Below are 21,153 nucleotides of genomic sequence, written 5' to 3' on the forward strand. Positions count from 1 at the left end.
GATCGATTACATGACATGAATAAGTGCTTGATGAAATTATGTAAAGCGTAGTTCCTTATTTGTGTTCAATTTGAGAAAGGCTAATCTTTGGGAGGTGCGACGTTTTATAGTCAAGTGGTCTTGTCGGTCTTATTCTCATTTGACATCTCCCACAGTCGCAGGGTCAGAGTTGCAAGGAAGCAAGGAATCTGACCTCTTTCGTCGACCCAGGTTCGGAGCAGACTATCCCAATCGTCTAAGTCGGCAGTCAAGTTAGATTTTAACGTATTTTGATTGAGATCGGCAGTCAGGTACCGTTCCGGTTTGAAGGCGGAGAAAATCTTGACCTTTCCTTCTTGTTGAAACTCCAGCTTGAATCCCAGAAGTGAATTGACCACGTCTATAAATTCCAATGACTTCTTGTTGAACATCTCCTTGAGCCGATTGAACTTTTTACCGGCCCTCAGCAGATCGTCATCCCTCTGCTTGAGCTCGAACGAAAGCGATTCATAAATGGACCTAGGTATCCGCTCAACCGGTATTCCTTCCTCATTGCTTAGTTCTCGCAAGAGATCTTCGTTTTCTTTCTTCAGGAGTTGCAATTGCTTCCGCTTGACAAACTGATCCTTGAGTAGTGGGTTGTCTCGCAGCTGCAGGATACGAATACTCTTCTCCTTCAGATCTGATAATTTTTGCAATTTCTCTTGCAAGATCTTGTTGTTGTTTTGGCTGTTCTGTAATTCCCGTAAGATCTTAACATTGTTTAATTGCAGCTCATTCAATCTCTGGGAGTAATTTAATCCCAGCTGATCGCTCATTTTCCGTTTTTTCAAAGATGGCTCTTGTGCTAGTAGCTGGTCGTTAAGTTTCCGTAACTCTTCAGTCAAATCTTCCGTTTGATTCTTATAACCGTCAACTATTGTTTCTAGCTCTTTCAAACCCTTAGCCTGCTTCGCTTCGTTACCTTCTCTAGATTCCTCGTTAAATGCTGCAAATTCATCCAGTTGCTTTCTCAAGAGCCTACACTCCTCGAAAGCTAGCTGCTTCTGCTGCTCGATTTCGTGGTTGAGTTTTTTGTAGTTTATTATACTAGCCTCATAGTTCTTACTCAAGTCCAGAAGCTGATTACGCTCCAGAGCAAGCTCGTCGTTGAGCATTTTCAAGTTCCCGTTATCTAAACGAAACTTTTCATTTTCATCTGTGAGGACCACTAAAGACTCCTTGGCTAATTTGATTTCTCGAATGATATCTTCTGGTCTGTCCTTACCATTATTGTAGATATCCCATGAAGCCAACTGCGATTTTAGGTTCAGATTCTCAAGTTGCAGGTCCTGGATTTGCCTTTCCATCTGGTCCATTTGCTCCAGCTTGTTTTTAAGCTTTTCATTCTCAGATTTCCAAAATTGCTGCGAGTCTGAAGAAACCCTCAGTTTTTTTAGCTCGCTTGCTTGCTGAAGGTTCACCTCCTCCAGTTCTTTAGTATATTGAACCTGATCCTTGAACATTTTGTTTACGACAGTCAGCTCCTGAAGCTCCTCCGTAGAATAATTGTGATGAGCCATTATGACTCGCGAGGCTCGCAGGGACGCAATTTCATCGTCCTTTTCCGTGCTGGCCTTGCGCAGCTGTTTGATTTCAGCTGCCTGCTTCGCAATCTCCTCGTCGTACCTCTTCACTAGTGATTGTGAGCTCTGAGCCTCAATCTTCAAACGGTCGATGACGTGCTCTCTATCAGACAATTTGGACTGTAGCTCTGACAGGCGATCAAGACCTTCTTGTTCCTTGACATGAAGCTTCCGTCTTAAATCCTGTATTACCTGATCTTTGCGATTTTGGGAGTCGTCCAACTGAACTTTCAGCTCCCTCAATTCCTGCTCTAATTTGTTATTCGTCTCATACAGGAATGTCGTGTCGCTGAGGGCCTTCTCAAGCTCTTCCACTTTAACCCTATATTTCTTGTCTACCGAGTTATACTGCTGCTGCAGCCTTAGTCTCTCAATCTCAAACTCGTTCTGAACCGAATTCAGCTTGTACTGCAACGACATGAGCTTACGATCTTTGTCGACTGTCTCTTCGAGCTTCGACGGAGCCCGCAGAGGGCTCTTCAGAAAAGGCGACGAGCCACCACTATCGCTCATGGTCCCCCAATGACCAAATGACCAGCAATCGTTGACTAGCAGCTAGACTCTTGTCTTTTTGCTCCAGCGTAAGGCTTCAAGTAGGTGCTTTTCTTAACCCGATAGTGACCTTCAAAATTCCAACATTATTACACTCAGGTTAGTCAGAGTAAAGCCACGATTGTGAACGTCTGAAGGCTTTATAAGCACATCTAGAGTCATAATCGTGCCACAAGAACAGCTCACGAGAAAGATCCGATGTCAAAAGTGTATGTGAAGTGCGATTCGGTGCCTTCTGCTACGGAGTCAGAATACTAACGAAAGCGACATGCAGACCAAGAAGCTTCAGATTACTCGAGGAGTTGGAAAAGGGCGAGAAGGGACTCGGTCCGGACTCCTGCAGCTACGGCTTGGCCGATAGCGACGATATCAGTATGACGTATTGGAACGGAACCATCCTAGGACCGCCACACAGCAACCACGAGAACCGCATATACTCTGTGTCGATTGAATGCGGACCAAACTACCCCGACGAGCCCCCCAAGATCAAGTTTATCTCCAAAGTGAACGTCCCCTGCGTCGACCCCAAGACCGGCGAAGTAAACAGCAGCCTGTTCCACACCTTGCGCAACTGGAAAAGAGCGTACACCATGGAGACGCTCCTGCTGGACCTAAGGAAGGAGATGGCCACACCTACCAACAAGAAATTGCCGCAACCCAAGGAGGGCACCACTTTTTAAGGTCTTAGACCGCTCATTTCTCATCTGTTACAGCTGCGAGAGGGTCAGCATGGGAGATAAATAGCAATAGATAGCTGACATAGGGGCACCGTACGAACGATTACAAGCAGAGCCACCGTAGAGCGAGTTTTGGCGAAACTGCAACGAAGGAGCCTGCAGCAAAAGATCTACAACGGACGCCAGCAACGCCAGCAAGCTTAAGCAAGATTCAACTACTAATAGTAATGCTTCGAGCGGCCTCTTGGTCCTAGCCGAGGTCTGCTTTCTATTGAGTCACTTCAGCCAATGACTCAAGTGAAAAATTTCACCACAGTAAGTACAAGAATTTACCAGAGTTTACAAGAATTTACAAAGAATTTGCTCCTGAAGACGAATAATAGCTCGAGACTATCCAAAACTGTTGCCTGCCATTAGCTACAGCTTACACCTCTAAATGAGTGCTACCGAGATGCTTTGTAATCTAAGATTAACAGGCTCACTGCGAAGTTTGCGGTGCTACAGTTCGCTCGAGTTTCCCGCAATTAGGATCCGTGACTATTCCAAATATGTGTCAATCAAGCCTGTCACGGAGTTGAGACGTAGCAGCTCGCCAGATTTTATCAGCTCGCCAAATTCGAAATTGCAGTCGTTAATCTGGCACAAACCGCTGCAGAATGTGCTTGTCACCAAGAAGCCCTGGACCAACACCACTCGTGAAGCCATGGTACAGTTCATCACACATTTGCACGATTCCTATCCCGAGATCAACGTGATTGTGCAGCCGGATGTCGCGGAAGAGATTGCCCAGGACTTCAGATCTACACCTCATCAGAACCCAAACGAACCGCATATTCTGTATACGGGCGCAGATCAGGACATTGTGGCCAACACAGATCTTTTGGTGACGCTTGGCGGCGACGGCACGATCCTACGTGGCGTGTCGATGTTTTCCAACAGGCAGGTCCCGCCTGTGCTGGCATTCTCGCTCGGGACGCTGGGGTTTCTGCTGCCGTTCGACTTCCAGGACCATAAGAACGTCTTTCAACAGACGATAAGCTCACGGGCCAAGTGTCTACACAGAACCAGGCTGGAGTGCCAAGTGGTGAGAAGGGGCGAAAAGGAGTCCCACGATCTGTCGACTTCACTACACGCCATGAACGATATCTTTCTACACAGAGGTGATTCGCCGCATCTTGCCAACCTGGACATTTTCATCGATGGCGACTTCATGACAAGGACCACCGCCGACGGGATAGCCTTTGCCACCCCAACCGGGTCCACTGCATACTCGCTGTCCGCTGGAGGCTCCATCGTTTCGCCATTGGTGCCATGCATTCTTCTGACGCCAATCTGTCCGCGTTCACTGTCGTTCAGACCGCTGATCCTGCCACACTCCTCCCACGTCAAGGTCAGAATCGGTGCAAAGGCGAGCCAAGGCCCAGCAAACAACGTCGTGAAACTGTCTGTCGACGGCATCCCGCAGCCGGACCTGCGTATAGGCGATGAGATCCACGTTGTCAACGAAGTCGGCACCATCTACCTGAACGGCTCCCAGGTGCCAAGCACCAACAAGAAGGACGTCTCTGAGAGAAGAAAGACCATCAAGAACTCCGGGATATACTGTATTGCCAAAACCGAAAATGACTGGACCCACGGCATCAACGAGCTGCTGGGCTTCAATTCAAGCTTCAGATTCTCCCGCCATGCCAAACACATAAAGAAAGACAACAAGTAAGACATATATATGATGTATTAGCGATCCATTCAACAAGACATATATATATGATGTCTTAGCGATCCTTGCAACATTCCCCATACGGGCACACGAAGGTAAACCCTTAGATCTGCAAGAACAGACGACAGATGGAATGTTGCACCCAAGATCAGTAAAGATTTCTCTCCAGTCCACTCTCACGGCCCAAACGAGTAGGCGACAGCACATATCTACATGTGTCATGGGTCTGACGCCCCGGAGGGGTCTAACCTCGCTGAGATGCTATTATGTGCTGCGAATGGCTGTGAATTTTGCGTTACTTCTCTAAGAGTAATGGTAAGTGGAGTGTGCCAGGGGAAAAATCGCGTCCTTATATACATTCGGTTGCTATTACCCGGCCCACCATAATCCCTTAATTAGGTCTTGGCTCAACAAGCTCACCTTGAGTACAGTTCTACAGCTAATAGAATGGGCAAGGAAGAGCTGCATTCACCGAAGCACTAAACCTTTGTCTCCGCATGCACAAATCGTAGCTCCATGTGTGGATCTCTGCAGATATAGAGAATGTGCGCCAGAGCTTTTCCATTGGCAGACTACTTGAGTAACTAGTTTCTAAATACCTCCGGATTCGCAGCAGTGTGTACTATTTCCCCAATATAATAGCCACAACCTTGTTTGAAGTGCCTGTTTGACGCCTGCTTTTGTCATTTTTACAGTGCGGCGTCAGTAATTATCGGTGCGACACAATTTCCAGATCAGTCGTCAAATGATGCCAAGTTGTGGTCAACTAGTCATAGGGTCCTAGGATACTCCATTACAGTTCCTATATGGGCTGTAATTGAAACATCTACTGAACTAGTTGTGGTTCGTCTGGAGACCCAAGCTGCTGAAGTTTGGACCAAGCTGCTGGAGATTGGAGAACACTTTACAGACGTGAAACTTGAGACCTCAATTGAAAGAAGCTGAATAGATAGGTATATATATGTCTGGAAGAAGTGTTCGGGAGATTCTGTTCTCCGTCACTCTATATCCTTCTCACTTGTCAGAGCTTCACAGTAAAATAAGGTTTCTTTATACTCCGGCCATCATGAAATTCACATCTATCGCATTGTCAGTCATCTGTCTCATCTCGAACGTATTTGGTGCTCCAACAGAGGCCACTGCAGGCGACTTGAAGGTCCCTTCCGAAGCTATTGTTGGCTTCCTCGACCTCGCTCAGGATAAGGACGTTGGGGTGATTCCGTTCTCAAACGAGACTACTACCGGGCTTCTGTTTGTCAATACGACGATTCTCGACCAGGCAACGGATAATAAGGCGAACAAGAGGAGCGCCGAGGCTTGGCACTGGATCAGCTTGCGCACAGGACAACCCATGTACAAGAGAGACGCAAATGCTGACCCATGGCACTGGATTTCGCTGCGCACTGGACAACCCATGTACAAGAGAGATGCCAATGCAGATCCTGAGGCGGACCCCTGGCACTGGATCAGTCTACGTGCCGGCCAGCCTATGTATAAGAGGGAGGCAGACGCAAACCCCTGGCATTGGATCTCCTTGCGTACAGGACAACCAATGTACTGAAGAAAATGTACACCGTATTGCTTGCTCTATGACAGTTAACGAATAATAATGCGATTTTTCTATTCCAACAAAGTAAAAAATGACATTACTTTCTTAAGCACCTAGACAGTTAGTTCATACCGTTTTGTAGCGTTGAAAAATGTTTACCAATCAGTTCATCCGAACCATGACCGGAATAAATTTGTAAAGAAAGCTATAATTCTAGCAAGAACATCCCTGTACTGTTCAGGATTGTTCTCTCTACCAGTGAGTGCCGTCCCACTAGTGTCAGGACGTTCCGAGCTCTCAGCGACTTGTCTCTCATCCTCCGCATCAGAGTGATTCACTACCACTGCAGATCCGCCAACAGATTCATCTTTATCCTCCACAGCGCTCTTGCTTCTTGACGACTTAGGCCCATTTGGCGTCGCAATACGCTTTGCAGCACCCTTCTTCTCCTCGCTTTCGGCTTCAAGAGATGGAGCTGGACTCCCTGGGCCTTCAAAATCCACAGGTATCCCCTCGTTCATATCTATCTTATCATCACGCTCATCTGCAGTCAGCATTTTGACGTTATTTTCGTTTGAGTGTTCGTCTACCTCTTTTGGATAGTCATCATCTGTAAACCAGACCCCATTGTCGTCGATAAACTTGAAATGCACTTTCCCCGTGTCGGGAGGTAGTTTTCTCGAATCTATAACATATTCCCAAAGGCCATCCTTTCCATTTTTGACCATGGACAACGGTTTCCAATCGCTGAAATCGCCTGCAATCTGCAGATTCTGGAAATTATCAGGCGAATGACAATATATGATCTTCATCTTAATAATCTGTACCTAGTCCTCTTTAAAATTCTTGTCCAGTCGGACGCTGTCACCTTAAATTCTGCGATGAAATTTCTATCCTGATGCAGCTAATATACCAACTATAAAGCAAACCAGAGACTCGGTTAGTCTGCTGGTCAGACCGTTGGTAAGTCTTCAATTGGCTCCTTCTTTCCAACCTTATACTTATACCCCTTGAAGTCAAAGTTCTGAAAGGTTACCCCCGCGCGCAGCGTTGCTAGCCACCAGCGAACGCGCATAATGATGAACATAGCGAGATAGGCAGCGTTGCGGATGGTTCGTGGGCCGTCGGGATGGTCGCCGTGTTTCGCCATCGTATGTACTATATACATTCATTAGCGTCTCTGGTGCGGGATGGTACCACATCGGTCCTTACCGAAGTTGATCTTCAAGTCCTGGAATGATGGATTGGATTTGATCTTGTCAATGGCTGAGATAGCGTTGTTGATGTTGGTGTAGTTGATGAAACAGCAGTTTCTCTCTGGTAGAAAGTTAATTTGCTCGACTTCACCGAATTCTTCGAAGACGGAGCGTAGGTTCTCTGCTGTGAATATTGGATTTTGTCTTTTACTGTCCTGTTCAAAGTCGATGTTGCCAACGTAGACGTTTCTCGAGGCTCCGTTACTGACAGCGAGGGCTAGGGAATTTTGAAGAGGTCCCGGATGTTTGCCCCATCCTACCCTGCAGCGTCTTTTTTGTATCGTTATTCCATGCAGCGAACTCATTGCGTAGAATTGAGCCGCGGCCGCGGGATCAATGAACGTCACAAAACAAACATGTCGATCGGATAGCAATTTTATCGCCTGAAGTATACCCCCACGCACTACGTTACAAATCTCCTCGATCTTGACGTCTTTCGGTAGATTTCCCAAATAAACCGTTCTATTCCCCAGGTTATTTGGTCCCCCAGCTGACGTTGCAATAGCTGCTGCTGCCGCTGACTGCTGCAATAGAGCATTCGAGATCAATTCGTAGTCCTTGAACTGCGCCGATCTATCCATCCCAGGATGAATACCCAAGAACTGTGCTGCGTTATGCTGTTGGGTCTTCGTGATGAACGCGCATCGATCTTTCCCGTAGAAGATCTTCTTGTTCTTGTAGTATGCATTAGTACTAGCTAGATTTGCTACTACTTTGATGGCACTGAGAATTGATGCAAAATGAATAAATGCAATGCCTTTTTCAGCTACAATCTTGACACAATCTATCTCACCAAACTCTTGAAGATCTGATTTCAGTTTGTCCTCCGTTATCTTTTCCTCAGTTGGATCAGCACCAACTTGCGATGCAATATCGGTATCTGTGTTGAGCTGTCCTATGTAAACATTCCTCGTGGCACCATCGCTACGAATAGCATTGGCCACAAAAGGGTCCACCGGCGTCGGCTTTCCCCAGCCGATTTTGATGTCTCTTCCATCGATATGTAGCCTCTTCAAGAGCGCATCCGAGTGGAAAAGTAAAGCTGCACTCTCGTCCACAAAAGTAAGAAACGCACACATCTTATCGGGCAGTATTCTTACCTCTTCTACGACCCCACTGCGCACATGATCTAGGAGTGCTTTGACTGTCAAAGTAGGTGGGATATTGCCCAGATAAACTGTCTTACTAGGAGCACTCGTGAAGATGGGGGGACAGCTTAGCTGACCACCACTCGGTAAAATGTTGTTACTGTTAGCCACAGCATGTACCATAGCATAACTACCATCGTTTCTTTGTCCCGCTACCGAACCACATATGTCAGCTCGCGAATAACCAGAAGATACCGTAGAAAGCTGGCTAGACGGATATTCATCCAAATCTCGATTGAAACAGAATGAGATGTGATTCTCGCAGATTCCGTCTTCCTCGCTCGTTCGAAATGTACCAATGCCATTAACCACAGTCCCACCCGCAAATCCCGAGCTACACAGTTGCTGAGACGGATATCGATCTAACGTAAAGCCACTTGTGTTCTGAGACCAAGAAGCACGGCTGTCACCTTGTCCTGCCTGCAATAACGCTCCAGACTGCAAGCTGCTCAGGTTGTGTGGCTGTGAATCTCGGTTCTGCAGACTAGGCTGGAAAAACTGATTTGTATTATTCCCATACGTGCGCATACTAAATGGTAAAGGCGATATTGCACAGCCAATGGTACGTTTTTGACTTGTGACGCGAAGACGGACCTCGGAGTCGAACCTTAATTATTGCAAAAAATTCAAAGAAGTAGTCGAGTCCTTGACGAAATTCAACTCCACGTGAATATAGTGCTTTCCTTTAGGAAAAAAAGTGACCTACCAAAGGGATCACAATTAAATTTGAGCTTAGAGAATGCCTGGAAATCTCTATGCTATCTGATACCTCAAAGCCGATGAGAAGTTTGTGATCCACAGCCAGACACAAGCAAAAATTACCTCAGCACAGACCTTTTCTGCAGCTTCTCTCTGAGAAATTACCAGGTTGCCAGCAACCCGCCTTTTTCCTTGGCAGATCAAAGATGAATGAAATTCGAGAACCTCTAGAGCTCTTCCCACGTACAAAATTTTTTCACGATTTCAAAGTCATCGAGAACGAGGGCAGTAGTGGGTAAGATGACTTTGCCATTCGATCTGCTAGATCAGCCGGGGGAACTGATATCTGTGTCTGGCTGAGATGAGGACTCGGGATCTGACTTGCTAGCAGGAGATTGTTCACCCGCGTTAGGAACCTCGGTCTCTGTGTCCGCCTCTGTATCCGCTTCTGTATCAGATTGTGATTCAGCTCCGATCGTCGACCTGCTATCGACGATCGGGTGGCTATTCTGGCTATCCGTCTCGTGAAGCCTTTCTTCATGTGATTCTTGCTTGACTGCTGGTTTCTTGGGCGTGCTGTTGCTATTTGGGCTCTCTTCCTTCACTTTTGTAATACCAAAGAACTGGAAATCGTCGTCAAAATCATCTGCTGGTTCGATTTTTGGTTCAGGAAACAACTTTCTGTTAACCTTTTTCCGCTTGTGGTCATCCTTCATTTGTTCCGCTCTAGCTCTCCTCTTCCCCGGTGAGATCAGCTCGGAGACTGCTTCCCTGACATTTCTATTGATGACCTCGGAGTCCTGTATGTCGCCCAGACCGGATACAGGACATTTCTCCTCCAGCTGCTGCTCCAACTGTGCAATTCTTGTTTTCTTCTCATTCAGTAGATTCACCATAATGCTTCTAGTCTTATCGTCTCTCTCCAGCCGCACTTTCTCCAGGCTCTCCCGCTCACTCAGGAACGATTCGAGCTCCGCCGTCCTCAAAAGAAGCGCTTTCACCGCATCGCTAGACTCGCAGTAGGAAGCGAACAGCCTGTTCGTCATCTGAAACAGATCAACTTCTCCCTCAGAGACTGCCGGCACGTCTAACTGCGCAAGCTTCCTCACTATCCCGCCGGCCTCCATCTCCATCGCTAAATACCACGTCTTCCCGTCTGCCGCATGACACACCCATCTCGTATACTGCACGCTGCCTTTCACCGAGTCCAATTGGACTCGATGACCGGTCAAAAGCTTAACTAACTCGTGCCAAATCGCCCCCTTCAGCGAGCTCTTCTCCCTCTCTGTCCCCGGAAAAATCTTCAGATCTTCACGACTAATTTTTTGTCTCTTGTGGATCTCATTGCCTTCACTAATCACGATCTCCTCGATCATCAGTTCACTTAGCTCTTGCTCGCTTTCCGGCAAACGTTGCTCGCCCAAATCACTCTCACACAACACCACATCCTCTGGCGCCTCTTCATCAACGACATTGGATACCGCTATACAGCTGACAAACTTCATCCATTCCTGGTGGCCATCCTCAGCCGCTGTTCAGAATCGGTGGCGTATAAGCTTTGTTTATATTGAAAGTTCAAGTCGTTTGGGCGCTTAAATATCACCAAAGGCGGGTAAGTGATCTCATCTCAATATATAGAGGTAGTCATTCTATTAGTCAGAACCACTATCTTTGAGAGCTAAGAGGCTGAGAAAGCTGCCGATCAGATCCGCTAGACATTATCTTAGCGAGATCGAGCGCTACGGAAATGGGGCTGGTGCTTGGAAATGTCGAGAACTCTGGGATGCCACCGGAATACGAGCTAGAACACCCAAAAGCCGAACATTGTCCTGGACCAGAGTCTGAGAATGCAGGAAAAGGTGATGCTTGCAATGGTTGTGCCAATCAAAGTGTATGCGAAAGCCTGCCGAAAGGGCCCGATCCAGATATACCGGCAATAGTGGAAAATCTCTCGAATATTAAGCATAAGGTGTTGGTGCTCTCTGGTAAGGGTGGAGTTGGTAAATCTACTTTCACGACGATGTTGAGCTGGGCTTTGTCTGCAGATGAAGATCTGCAAGTTGGAGCGATGGATTTGGATATTTGTGGACCTTCTTTGCCTCACATGCTGGGATGTGTCAACGATGTAGTGCACGAATCGAATGCGGGTTGGACGCCTGTCTATGTGGCAGATAATCTAGCGACCATGTCAATCCAGTTTATGCTTCCGGAGGATGATTCTGCTGTGATATGGAGGGGAACAAAGAAGAACGCGCTGATCAAGAAGTTTTTGAAGGACGTTAATTGGGATTACCTAGATTACCTTATTATAGATACACCTCCAGGAACGTCCGACGAGCACATTACGATAAATAAGTATATGAAGGACTCAGGGATTGACGGTGCCCTGGTTGTGACTACCCCGCAGGAAGTAGCGCTGTTGGACGTGAGAAAAGAAATCGATTTCTGTCGAAAGGCAGGCATCAAAGTGTTAGGGCTTGTTGAGAACATGAGCGGCTTCGTGTGCCCAGGTTGCAAAGGGCAGTCTCAGATTTTCAAACCCACTACGGGAGGTGGGAAGGGGCTTTGTGCCGAGTTAGGGATCAAGTTCTTGGGATCCGTACCGCTTGATCCTAGAATAGGCAAATGCTGCGATAATGGCGAGAGCTTTTTGGACGCTTACCCAGATAGTCCAGCATCGGAAGCTGTACTTCAGGTTGTTGAGTCACTACGTGACGCCGTTGGCGATTTATAGCGCTTCGAAATTGAGATACAAATGCATTGATTGTTTATGGACTTTTTATAATGGAAATAATAAGGATCAAAGGCTAATTTCAAACCAGGGAGCTTTCAAGGTATTTCTTCTCTGGCTGTCCGAGCGGCAACTTTAGTAGCTTTTCCTTGTAGCTATCGTCTTTCTCTGCACTGTGCTGTTCCAGTTCCAGATACTGCGCTGCGACATACTGAGATATTATACTACAACAAACCGGAATTGCTTTGCATCGCTTATGAGCTTCGTACAGTAAACAGACACCATCTAACAGACAATCAATAAGTTGTTTGTCTGCATTTGAACCTAATTTCAGCTTCACATAAATGTCGTACACTCCTAAACCAGTTGACCAATTCTTCATTTCAGAAGCTGGAAAACTTGATAATAATCCTTGAAGTACGGTTAAGTCCCTTTCATTATTTGTTAGGCCATTAATAATCAGCATGGGACCGACAGATTCGATTACAACTCTCTCTGCTTCTTCAAAGGCTTCAGCCTTAATCAAGCATTGTGCTTCCCGCAAGTAATCGCCGTCATACCTATGTTTAAGAGCTGCGGCTTTTTGAATTAAGCGGGTTGGAATACGCAGCCGTTGTATCATATCCTTATTTGAGGCCGAAGAAAGGATTGGAATTTCGTGATAGACTATCGACTCAATGTGCTGCTCCGCAGCCGAATCATCTGAGTAAAAGCTTGCTGCAAACAATGCCTCTTTATGGAGTTGACAAACTCGCAGTTGCCCGATATAATCGGAGGTGAGCTTATCATTCATACGATCAGATATCACACCTTCTTTACCAAATCTTAGAATCTGAGCAATATGCCAGGATATACTGTAGTCCAAAGGTGAGACAGCATTCTTCAGTTCTTCAAATGTAAATTCGATAGGTTCTTGCAAGCCGTACAGCTTGAAGATTGTATACTTGAAATCATGTTTGTTTGAAATAGGATCTCTAGTAGCCAGGGAAATCACCTCTTTCAACGATAACTCATTAACCTTACCATAGTACAAATTGGCCCCTAGTAACGCCAACCAGCTAATGGAATCTTTTTCTCGTTCATTTAAGAACTTTTCGTTGACTTCTTCACCGGCGAGCAATCTGTAGATGCGAGCTATGGCCGGACTTACTCTTTGACCACAAGAGCGCCATCTTTCAAGCTGCCCTGCAGCCAAATCACGGATACGGGGATCGTTTGAATCCAAAGTTGCGAGTAAGATAGCTAAATGACCATTTTGCGACTTTAGAGCCATTTTACATGCATTGGCGACATCGTTTTTCAGCAGATACAAGAAAATGATCTCCAGCGCATCCGTTTCATTTTCTATTCTGGCATTAATCTCGTCTTTAGTCTGCTCAACAATCCAAGAACAGATTTGCTTATGTCTTTCATTTTTCAGCAGAGCTTCCTCTACAGACGGGTCATCGACGGTGTAGTTTAGATTAATTTCATCAAAAAGGACTGAGCAAAGAGTCCAGAGCGTGTACTCGACACTAGATGGACTGCATAAATCTGCAATATCGCTGAATAGCAGTTGGCTGCCCGTTACCTTAGGGTAATTGTTTGATTGCCTTTTAGTGAATGCGCATAGGCTGAAATGCTTAGAAAACAAAGCCTCGACGAAGGCTGGTTCCCTGCACGAGTTCATGGGAATAATATGACTTCGCACACCTGACGTGCGGTTTGGAGCTTTCATTAGTAGGGATGAGTCAGAGGAAAACTTAGCAAAATTAAAGTTAACGATTCTCCTTTCCTTCTTGGCTGTTTTTTCTTTTCTCAAATTCTCGTTAAATTCATTAAAAAGCAGTTCAATGCCGTTATCGCCATCAACAGATAGATCACTTGCTTCAGCAAACACAGATTTAAGATTTGAGCCTGCAAGCTGAAGTTGTTCTACCCAGTTGCTTGAGGTGTTCAAAGCTGGTTCATTTACCATACCTTCAAAATCGGACTCATTAATGTCTGGTTCGTATGGTTTTTCCTCGACAAGGAAATCACTCTCACGTGGCGTAACAGACTCTAAATCAGAGTTATTAGCCTGTCGGACACCAATGAGTTCTCTCTGTGGCAATTCAGCTGGTGAAAATCCATTCTCCTGGCTCTCAAACGTCCCCGGTAACATTTCTTGGTCCATTTTGGTTTGGGCCAATGACCTCCTTGCGTTGGGATAAGCGAAGTTTTCATCAATTATCGTCTCTGCTTTCGCATTTTTTACTTCTTGTTCGTCTATTTCGGCGTCTTCTTCGTTTGTCAGCCCCCAAATACTGAAGTGGTTTACTTTAAACGTCCATACTCCACCGAAAGGATTGTATGAGATAAAATCCATATTTCTCAAGTTTCTTAACCTTCTCACAAGTACTTGAACTTCATTAGAGTTGGCTTCGTCTCTTAACTCTTTCTTTGATTTCTTGTCAACAGGGTACACATTGTTGAGGGTGACAATTGCTGGCACATTCAAGCCACATCCAATTGGTGGTTTCTTTGATTCATCAGCATAAACTTCAACAGTTTTATTAGCATTGAAGATTACTACCTTCCCAAACAGCTCGGTTTCGATGTGTTTAGCAAAAGCCGAGAGGTCAACGTCGTACTGGAATGTGATAGATCCGTAGCCTTTACGGCCAATCAAAAAATTGGGTACAGCAGTCAATTGTTCTTCACTTAAGTTAGCTAACTGCTCAGGAGACGGAGAGCACCAATAGCCCGAGTTATCCACCGCCGGAGGCGAACTGTCGGATAGCTCATCATGATCATGCACTTGATTGGGTATATCATTGTCTTTCGTTAGAGCATTAATAGCGGGTTCTTGTTGTTCATCCTTTTGCGTTTTGCCTTCAGCGCAGTTGATTTTCTCTTCTCCGCTCTGATCAATGGTATGAGATTTTGTTGGGGTGGATTCACCTGTAAAAAGCTTTAGTTTTTTTGCTATGCTTCTGCTTGGATCTATCTTCAGTTTACGCATATCTGAGGAGCCTCCCCTCTGTAGTGAGAGCGGTGTAAAGCCTCCAGAAGGGAATTCATCTTTCTGTTTTGAAGCGGACTCGCGCGAATCAGTTATATCTTTCACATTGGGCTTGTTCTTCTCCTGTGAATTCCATTGTCCGTCTAATGCTGGCGAGAAAATACCATGCGTGGATGACGTATTGGGAGCGCTTTTCAACCTGGCACTCAACTTGTTTATCAGACTGGATTTGGAAGTCGCAGGGAGCGAAACCTGAGATCCGGTGGTGTTCGAAATAGTGGAGGAAATAGAGTATGTCCTTCGATTAGGGGCCGTTGAGCCAGACGTAAAGCTTGTATTGGACTCTGTAGATCTATCCAACGTAGTCTTGCTATCCATGGCGGGAGCTGTAATAGAAGCCGGCATTGAAGACACTGGCACCGGCACGTTGGCAATGTTCAGACCGTAAGGATTAAAAGACGGCTGTGTCTGAACAGAGTTGGAAACATTGTTATTAAATGAGAAAGTTCCCTGCGTACTGTTTCCAAGCGATTGGTGATTGCCAAACAGTCCTGTACTACTGGTTGCGTTGGTGCCCGAGAAAAGACCCCCAGAGGCCTGGCCGGAACCTGAAAAGCCTGCCCCACCACTTATTTTGTTCTCAAATGGTAAGTTTCTTGATGATGCCCCATTAGAGCTACTACTTGTTCCGAACAATCCGCCGCCACTTCCGCCTGCTGTGTTCTGTCCAAAGGCGAAACCTGAGCCTTTATTCTGAGTGCTATTGCTGCCGAATAATCCTCCAGTAGTAGTGTTAGCTTGAGTCCCTCCGAATAACCCATTCCCCTTAGTCTGAATGTTTGCTCCGCCATTCAGCAAATTTCCTGACGGGCTTGGCGTACTAACGGCAGCTGTAGGATTAGCATTTCCAAAGAGCCCTTGTCCTCCAGCTTTGAATGGCTTTTGCAAGGTATTATTGGGAGCAGTCGGTGTCGAAGTGGGTGTCGAGGTATTGTTAAACAGTGATCCAGCAGTGGTACTTTTACCAAACATTTCTTCCAATTGACAACGGTAGTGTGGTCAATTGAATGGGAAAAATGTCACAATAGATTTCAAGTGAAAGAAAGTTCAATCTATTACCTATCTTGTGTTTATTGTGTATGTTATTCGTGAATACCAAAATTTTTCAATATACTCATCTAGAAAATTAGTAGAACCATGAGATGAAGGAAGTGCTTGAAGAATACGCCTTTCAAGGCCATCTAAATACCGTTAAACAACTTTAAGAGTTATGCTCGAAGCCACCATCAGACATGAAGTGAAGCAACTGTAAATGGTTGTACTTCTGGTTTGTTTAAAGCGTTAGCGCAACTTCTAGCCACATTGATGCCAATTAAATCGGTTATTTGCCGTTGGACGGATTCGTTGAAGGCCCATATCTCTATTCACAGCGATGTTACCTATGCAATCGCGGTCCTGTTGCATCCCAATGGATATGCGGGCCTGACAAACATCATCTATTTCGTTAGATTTTCCGAGAATATTACTCGAGACATATCAAACCAGGGCAGTATTTTGACTATTTTCTTGAAGAATGCAGCGGAATTTGAGGATGACGCCGAATGGCCCCGCTCGATAACTGTAGTCTTGACGCGGACGCTCCCGTTTTTGTCCTGAGCAGCAGTGAGAAAATCGTTCAGATTTAGATCATAGATTCTTTTAGAATTCGTTCGTAAGTCAAAATCCTTAATCTCCAAAACCTTAACGTCGTTCTTGAGTCGCACCTCAACCGGAAACGAAAGTCGAAGCAGCGCGTATTCTTTGATCAATGCTTGCGACTGCCTTGCGCTTGCAAGGAAAAGCGATAGGTGCTGATGCGATGATGTAACAGATACGGCTTTCATGGCCCTGTGATAACAGTGGTCAAAAATGAATGCCATATCAGCGGAGCCGATTATTTCGTACGTTTTTGCACTGCTATTGTTCAAATTGGAGAGATTGATCGTCAACTGTTGTGAAGTGTCTAGCCAGGCGAATCTCAAAGTTAGCTCAGATTTTTTAAACTGCACAAACTCAACTCCTGATATCTTGCCCAATATATCAAGTTTGGCACTATATTTCTTGATGTCGTATTGCGTAAAGCCTGATTTCTTTGGTTTTGTTGAGTGCAACTGATCCAAGGACTTTATTTCATTTTTCAATGAGACGAGTTGAGCAACTTTGGCAGTTAATTTGCTTTTGAGCTCACTGCTCTTTTCTGCCAGAGCTTGATGATTGGTGATGTCTACTGCATAGAGAGCCAACTCTTGTTTCAGCTGTTCTAGTCTAACTTTTTCTTCGAGTCGCTTCTCCTCCTGACAAGCTTCTGGCGGAAGTTCTTTCAAAAGCATAATTTCGTTTTTGATTGCTTCTCGCAGTGCCTGCGCTTTAGATCGTATATCGCGCGCCTTGGTCAATTCCAGCTCAACCTTGGCATTCTCGCCACGTATTAGAGTTAGATTTTCTTCTAAAACAGCCTTGATACCATTTAAATGTTGAAATCGCCATTCGAACCAAGACTTTTTAGCCTTCAACTTAGAGTAGCTTTTTACCAAATGCAACTGTTGGTTCATTGATTGTCTCATATCATAACTCGCGTTGAAATACTCACTCAGCAGTAAAGGTGGCGGTGACGAAGTATTTATTTGACGATCCAGATCATCAAACTGTTTTTTGGATTGCTCAACCCTATGCATGAGTTCCTTACAGATAAACGCATTCATCTCTAAGACCGGCGTATCGAGATACAAAACATTAAGCACCTTGTTTAATCTGAAACTAGCTGGCTGCAGTGGTTGGATTGTTTTGAATACGACAGGCTTTTTGGTTTTATCCAGCAAGTCGGTGTCAATAAAGAAAGAAAGTCCGGTGATTTCGATGAACTTCTGTAGGGAATACGATTCCGGCTCTTCAAAAACAGGTTTTGTGACTTGCGGCTCTATTGAATTCAGTTTTATCGGCGACAGTTTTTCCATCAGTGATAATTCCATGTCTTGTTCCTCTGAGCTCTCAGAGTCACGAATATCGTTGCTTGGCTCAGCCAGTTTCCGCCTCTTGCTAGTGGGTGGAGTCTCCGGGCGTGAGGCCCCGGCTGATTGTTTAAAACTGTGGACTTCTGTGATCTCCATCGTTGACTGCTCGGGTATTGCATTGTTCGAACGGTTCTGCAGCGCAGTAAATTCCATGGTCTCTTCTGTATCAGTAGGATGTGTTTTATCGTGTTTCGGGAATAGCTGCGTAATTTCCATCGAAACTTCTTGATCAAACACCGGTTTGTACGCCTGTTTCGAGACGGCTACCGGCGACGTCAAGTCCATAGGTAATGATTCATCTTCAACTTCGCCTGGCACCTGTTCATTCTGAGTGGAGGTCGCAAAAACGTCGTACGCTCTTCTTCTAGGTTCTCGAAGATTAGCTTTCGTTTCCGGTACGAAGTCAAAGCTGTGTAACGTAACGTCCGGGGCAAAGGAAACCCTTCTGCTTATTTTCTCCTGCAGAGCCAAAGTGTGAATCCTCGAAGTTGTATTGTTCCCTTCCTGCAAGTCTGATTTGGATAGGATTCTGTCTGGCAGCTGGATATCCCCGGACGCCAGAAATGAAGAGTCCAGTGCGTGCAACTGTTGTGGTTGATCTGTGTTCTGGCTCGACTTCAAGATCCCTTTTGCTGGCGCAACCATTCCGCCACTCTTCTTGAGCTGCCCATTGGAGCGGCCCTCACCGCCAGAGAAGCTCTTTTCACCCATCAAACTCCATTGACGTCTGTTGCAAGTTGTTTGTTTATCAAGCAATAGTCGCTGTGCAAGCTAAATAGACTACAAACACAAAACCTCCAGGACCAGCTTTGCGGGAAACGGGGCCTAAAAGCACGATATCAGGACTGCTGGATGGTTGAGCGACGCTAGAAGTCGCTAAGACAGGATCCCTCAAGATTTTCAATTGGATTTCCCACTACGGGTTGCTGTTAACTGCCACGGCAGTTAGTCGCCGTTCTTGGAAGGTACGTTGAAACGGGTAGAACCATTCAAATGAGCAGAGACGATTGCCAATGACACATGTACAAGTGTTGCTACTTCGGACAGGGAAAATTGCCTAAAATAAGCTCTAGACTGGGAGAAAAAAGGAGCAAGAAGCTGCCTAAGTGATTCAGTCTAGATACGAGGATTTGAAGGAGGTAGAGCTATGAAAAGCTCTTGAAAGCTCTGAGATGTTGGCTTTTTAGGCTGTTCTACAGCTTGATAGGCTTTCTTCTAGGCGCGCCTAATAAGAGAGGGCATCGTAAAAAATTGGCAAGCTTAACAGTTAAGATGAGAATAGGCTAAACGCATGGAAGCCGACCGGTCTGAGGTTCCGCAATATGCTGCGGATTCTGACAGCTCCAGCGACTCCGATAGTTCGAGTGAATCGGCACTTTCTTCGAAAGAAGTGACAGTGAACGTTGGCGTTGAAGAATACGAAGACGATGACAACGAGGAGCTGCAGGATCAGAAAAAGAATACTTTCTCAGCTAGTGAAAATAAGAACTGCTTTCTGATTGATGCTGAGCAGGACGCGGTACTTGTGGGCTTGAGCGAAAAGCAGCGGATGTACATCTCGGGGGTTTTCAAGCTGCAGGTGGTCAAAGGCGGGATTATATACAACAATGTGCATTACAACGCGTCTAGCGAGAAATTCAACGTTTGGCATCCGCTGTGTAATGCAGTTCCTGCCATTCAGGGCTCGTTTTACGCCGGGTGGGAAGAAACTCTCCCGATCGGGGACAGATACAGAGACATTGTTTTAGATGAACTGAGCGAATATTCGTGTGTTGTAAAGATTCAGAATGGGTGCGTCAAAGGCCTTATGGGTGCGGCCGAACTTTTCCCTGATGTGCGATATCTGTGGAGGACGCCGGATAGTCGAAAATTGGGTTTCGTATCTGATAATTGCACCTATAGCATTATGAGGGAGGATGTAGATCAATTTAATGCCCTTCACATATCCAACGAGTGGTCGACTAGTATTGAAAAACTTACTGTTGTGCACAAGAGCTCTCTGCATGATACAAGGATAATGATAATAGGTGGCAAGAATTCCGGGAAATCTACACTTCTGCGACTGCTAACCGAAAACTTTCTTTTCGGCGGAGACATGCAAGCTGTGGATAACGAAATATCATACCTAGATTTGGATCCAGGTCAACCAGAATACTCAGATCCAGATTGCATTTCATTAACCTGCGTCCAGCGCAAAACGAGGGTATTGGGGCGGCATCTCGGACAGCCGTGTTTCGAAGTACTGCGCCAGCATTACATAGGATCCAGTTCCCCTCAGGAAATGCCAAGCTCCTATTTAGAGTGCGTCAGTGATTTGATCAGCTATCTCGAAGAGCTTAATCAGATGGGGACATCATTGGTAAACTTACCAGGATGGATTAAGGGCTTTGGTTTAAATATTATAGGCCACATACTTTCCAGATACAAGCCCACCCACATTGTCATTTTAGAGTCGAAAGGGTCTAGAAGACACTTGAGTGACCTGAACTTGGATTTAACTTTTAACTCCTCTTCGCGCTCCGACTACAGACCAGTCGTAACAACAATGACCGGTATATCAGTTAATCCAGACGACTTTAGGTTCCAGCCGCCTCAAATAAGGACTTTTAAAACTTTGTCATACTTCCACATGAAGGAGAGGTCTACCACAAGCCTTTCGTATGATTTTTCTCCCCTTCTTTTGAAACCTCCCTTGCAAATCTCCTTTGGGATTACTGGTATTCAAGGTTTCAGTTTCCCAGAAGAATTTGCTGGGTTGCATGAGAACGATATCAGGACAGCTTTAGAAGGCACCATTGTGGGCCTCTACATGTGCGTTAACAGTTTCCAGGACTCACTGGCCATCAAGGGTGCGTTCCCAATTCTAACCCGTAGACTGGTTAAAATGGAATTCGTTTCTTTAGTCCTAGTACACTCCGTTGATACCGATGCGAAGCTCCTGAATGTTTTCGTGCCAGAAACGAAACTGGGCGTCCTGAGAGGCAACTCACGAACTTCGTGGCTCGTTCTGCGAGCCAAATCTGAGACACCATTTTGTGAGCTATACCCAAGAAACAATATGTTCTCCGGTGCTCGCACCCCGTATGTCTCCTTCGATCTCAGAAAGAAACATGAGCATGTATGGAAGGTTCGTAAAAACGTCATGAGAAGGGGACATCATCTTAAGTGAATTACTGCGCTAATATGT

At 45.7% G+C, this 21,153-nt stretch overlaps 11 protein-coding genes across 11 annotated transcripts; 5 read left to right on the forward strand and 6 right to left on the reverse strand.

Annotated features, from left to right (window-relative positions):
- Positions 1 to 110: 110 nt before the first annotated feature.
- Positions 111 to 2,117, reverse strand: MAD1 (coiled-coil domain-containing protein MAD1; the record flags this gene model as incomplete). Its single annotated transcript, XM_037281118.1, has 1 exon — positions 111 to 2,117. The coding sequence occupies one exon, from the start codon at positions 2,115 to 2,117 to the stop codon at positions 111 to 113; it is 2,007 nt and encodes a 668-aa protein (XP_037137013.1).
- Positions 2,118 to 2,354: 237 nt separating this feature from the next.
- On the forward strand, positions 2,355 to 2,836 carry MMS2 (E2 ubiquitin-conjugating protein MMS2; the record flags this gene model as incomplete). Its single annotated transcript, XM_037281119.1, has 2 exons — positions 2,355 to 2,365; positions 2,431 to 2,836. 2 exons carry the CDS (start codon positions 2,355 to 2,357, stop codon positions 2,834 to 2,836), a joined length of 417 nt encoding a protein of 138 aa, XP_037137014.1.
- Positions 2,837 to 3,269: 433 nt separating this feature from the next.
- Positions 3,270 to 4,550, forward strand: POS5 (NADH kinase; the record flags this gene model as incomplete). Its single annotated transcript, XM_037281120.1, has 1 exon — positions 3,270 to 4,550. The coding sequence occupies one exon, from the start codon at positions 3,270 to 3,272 to the stop codon at positions 4,548 to 4,550; it is 1,281 nt and encodes a 426-aa protein (XP_037137015.1).
- Positions 4,551 to 5,511: 961 nt separating this feature from the next.
- Positions 5,512 to 6,111, forward strand: HG536_0A01580 (uncharacterized protein; the record flags this gene model as incomplete). The annotated part of the gene is made up of 1 exon (XM_037281121.1): positions 5,512 to 6,111. The coding sequence occupies one exon, from the start codon at positions 5,512 to 5,514 to the stop codon at positions 6,109 to 6,111; it is 600 nt and encodes a 199-aa protein (XP_037137016.1).
- Positions 6,112 to 6,266: 155 nt separating this feature from the next.
- UIP4 (Uip4p) lies at positions 6,267 to 6,911 on the reverse strand (the record flags this gene model as incomplete). Its single annotated transcript, XM_037281122.1, has 1 exon — positions 6,267 to 6,911. One exon carries the CDS (start codon positions 6,909 to 6,911, stop codon positions 6,267 to 6,269), a length of 645 nt encoding a protein of 214 aa, XP_037137017.1.
- Positions 6,912 to 7,270: 359 nt separating this feature from the next.
- On the reverse strand, positions 7,271 to 9,031 carry MRN1 (Mrn1p; the record flags this gene model as incomplete). The annotated part of the gene is made up of 1 exon (XM_037281123.1): positions 7,271 to 9,031. The coding sequence occupies one exon, from the start codon at positions 9,029 to 9,031 to the stop codon at positions 7,271 to 7,273; it is 1,761 nt and encodes a 586-aa protein (XP_037137018.1).
- Positions 9,032 to 9,528: 497 nt separating this feature from the next.
- LIF1 (Lif1p) lies at positions 9,529 to 10,707 on the reverse strand (the record flags this gene model as incomplete). Its single annotated transcript, XM_037281124.1, has 1 exon — positions 9,529 to 10,707. One exon carries the CDS (start codon positions 10,705 to 10,707, stop codon positions 9,529 to 9,531), a length of 1,179 nt encoding a protein of 392 aa, XP_037137019.1.
- Positions 10,708 to 10,949: 242 nt separating this feature from the next.
- Positions 10,950 to 11,936, forward strand: NBP35 (Fe-S cluster-binding ATPase; the record flags this gene model as incomplete). The annotated part of the gene is made up of 1 exon (XM_037281125.1): positions 10,950 to 11,936. The coding sequence occupies one exon, from the start codon at positions 10,950 to 10,952 to the stop codon at positions 11,934 to 11,936; it is 987 nt and encodes a 328-aa protein (XP_037137020.1).
- A 79-nt stretch (positions 11,937 to 12,015) lies between these two features.
- Positions 12,016 to 15,948, reverse strand: NUP145 (nucleocytoplasmic transporter NUP145; the record flags this gene model as incomplete). Its single annotated transcript, XM_037281126.1, has 1 exon — positions 12,016 to 15,948. One exon carries the CDS (start codon positions 15,946 to 15,948, stop codon positions 12,016 to 12,018), a length of 3,933 nt encoding a protein of 1,310 aa, XP_037137021.1.
- Positions 15,949 to 16,412: 464 nt separating this feature from the next.
- On the reverse strand, positions 16,413 to 18,677 carry SPC105 (kinetochore-microtubule binding complex subunit SPC105; the record flags this gene model as incomplete). The annotated part of the gene is made up of 1 exon (XM_037281127.1): positions 16,413 to 18,677. One exon carries the CDS (start codon positions 18,675 to 18,677, stop codon positions 16,413 to 16,415), a length of 2,265 nt encoding a protein of 754 aa, XP_037137022.1.
- Positions 18,678 to 19,257: 580 nt separating this feature from the next.
- GRC3 (polynucleotide 5'-hydroxyl-kinase) lies at positions 19,258 to 21,135 on the forward strand (the record flags this gene model as incomplete). Its single annotated transcript, XM_037281128.1, has 1 exon — positions 19,258 to 21,135. The coding sequence occupies one exon, from the start codon at positions 19,258 to 19,260 to the stop codon at positions 21,133 to 21,135; it is 1,878 nt and encodes a 625-aa protein (XP_037137023.1).
- Between the last annotated feature and the right edge of the window lie 18 nt (positions 21,136 to 21,153).

This window comes from Torulaspora globosa, chromosome 1 (genome assembly GCF_014133895.1).
Source record: "Torulaspora globosa chromosome 1, complete sequence".
NCBI lineage: Eukaryota > Fungi > Ascomycota > Saccharomycetes > Saccharomycetales > Saccharomycetaceae > Torulaspora > Torulaspora globosa.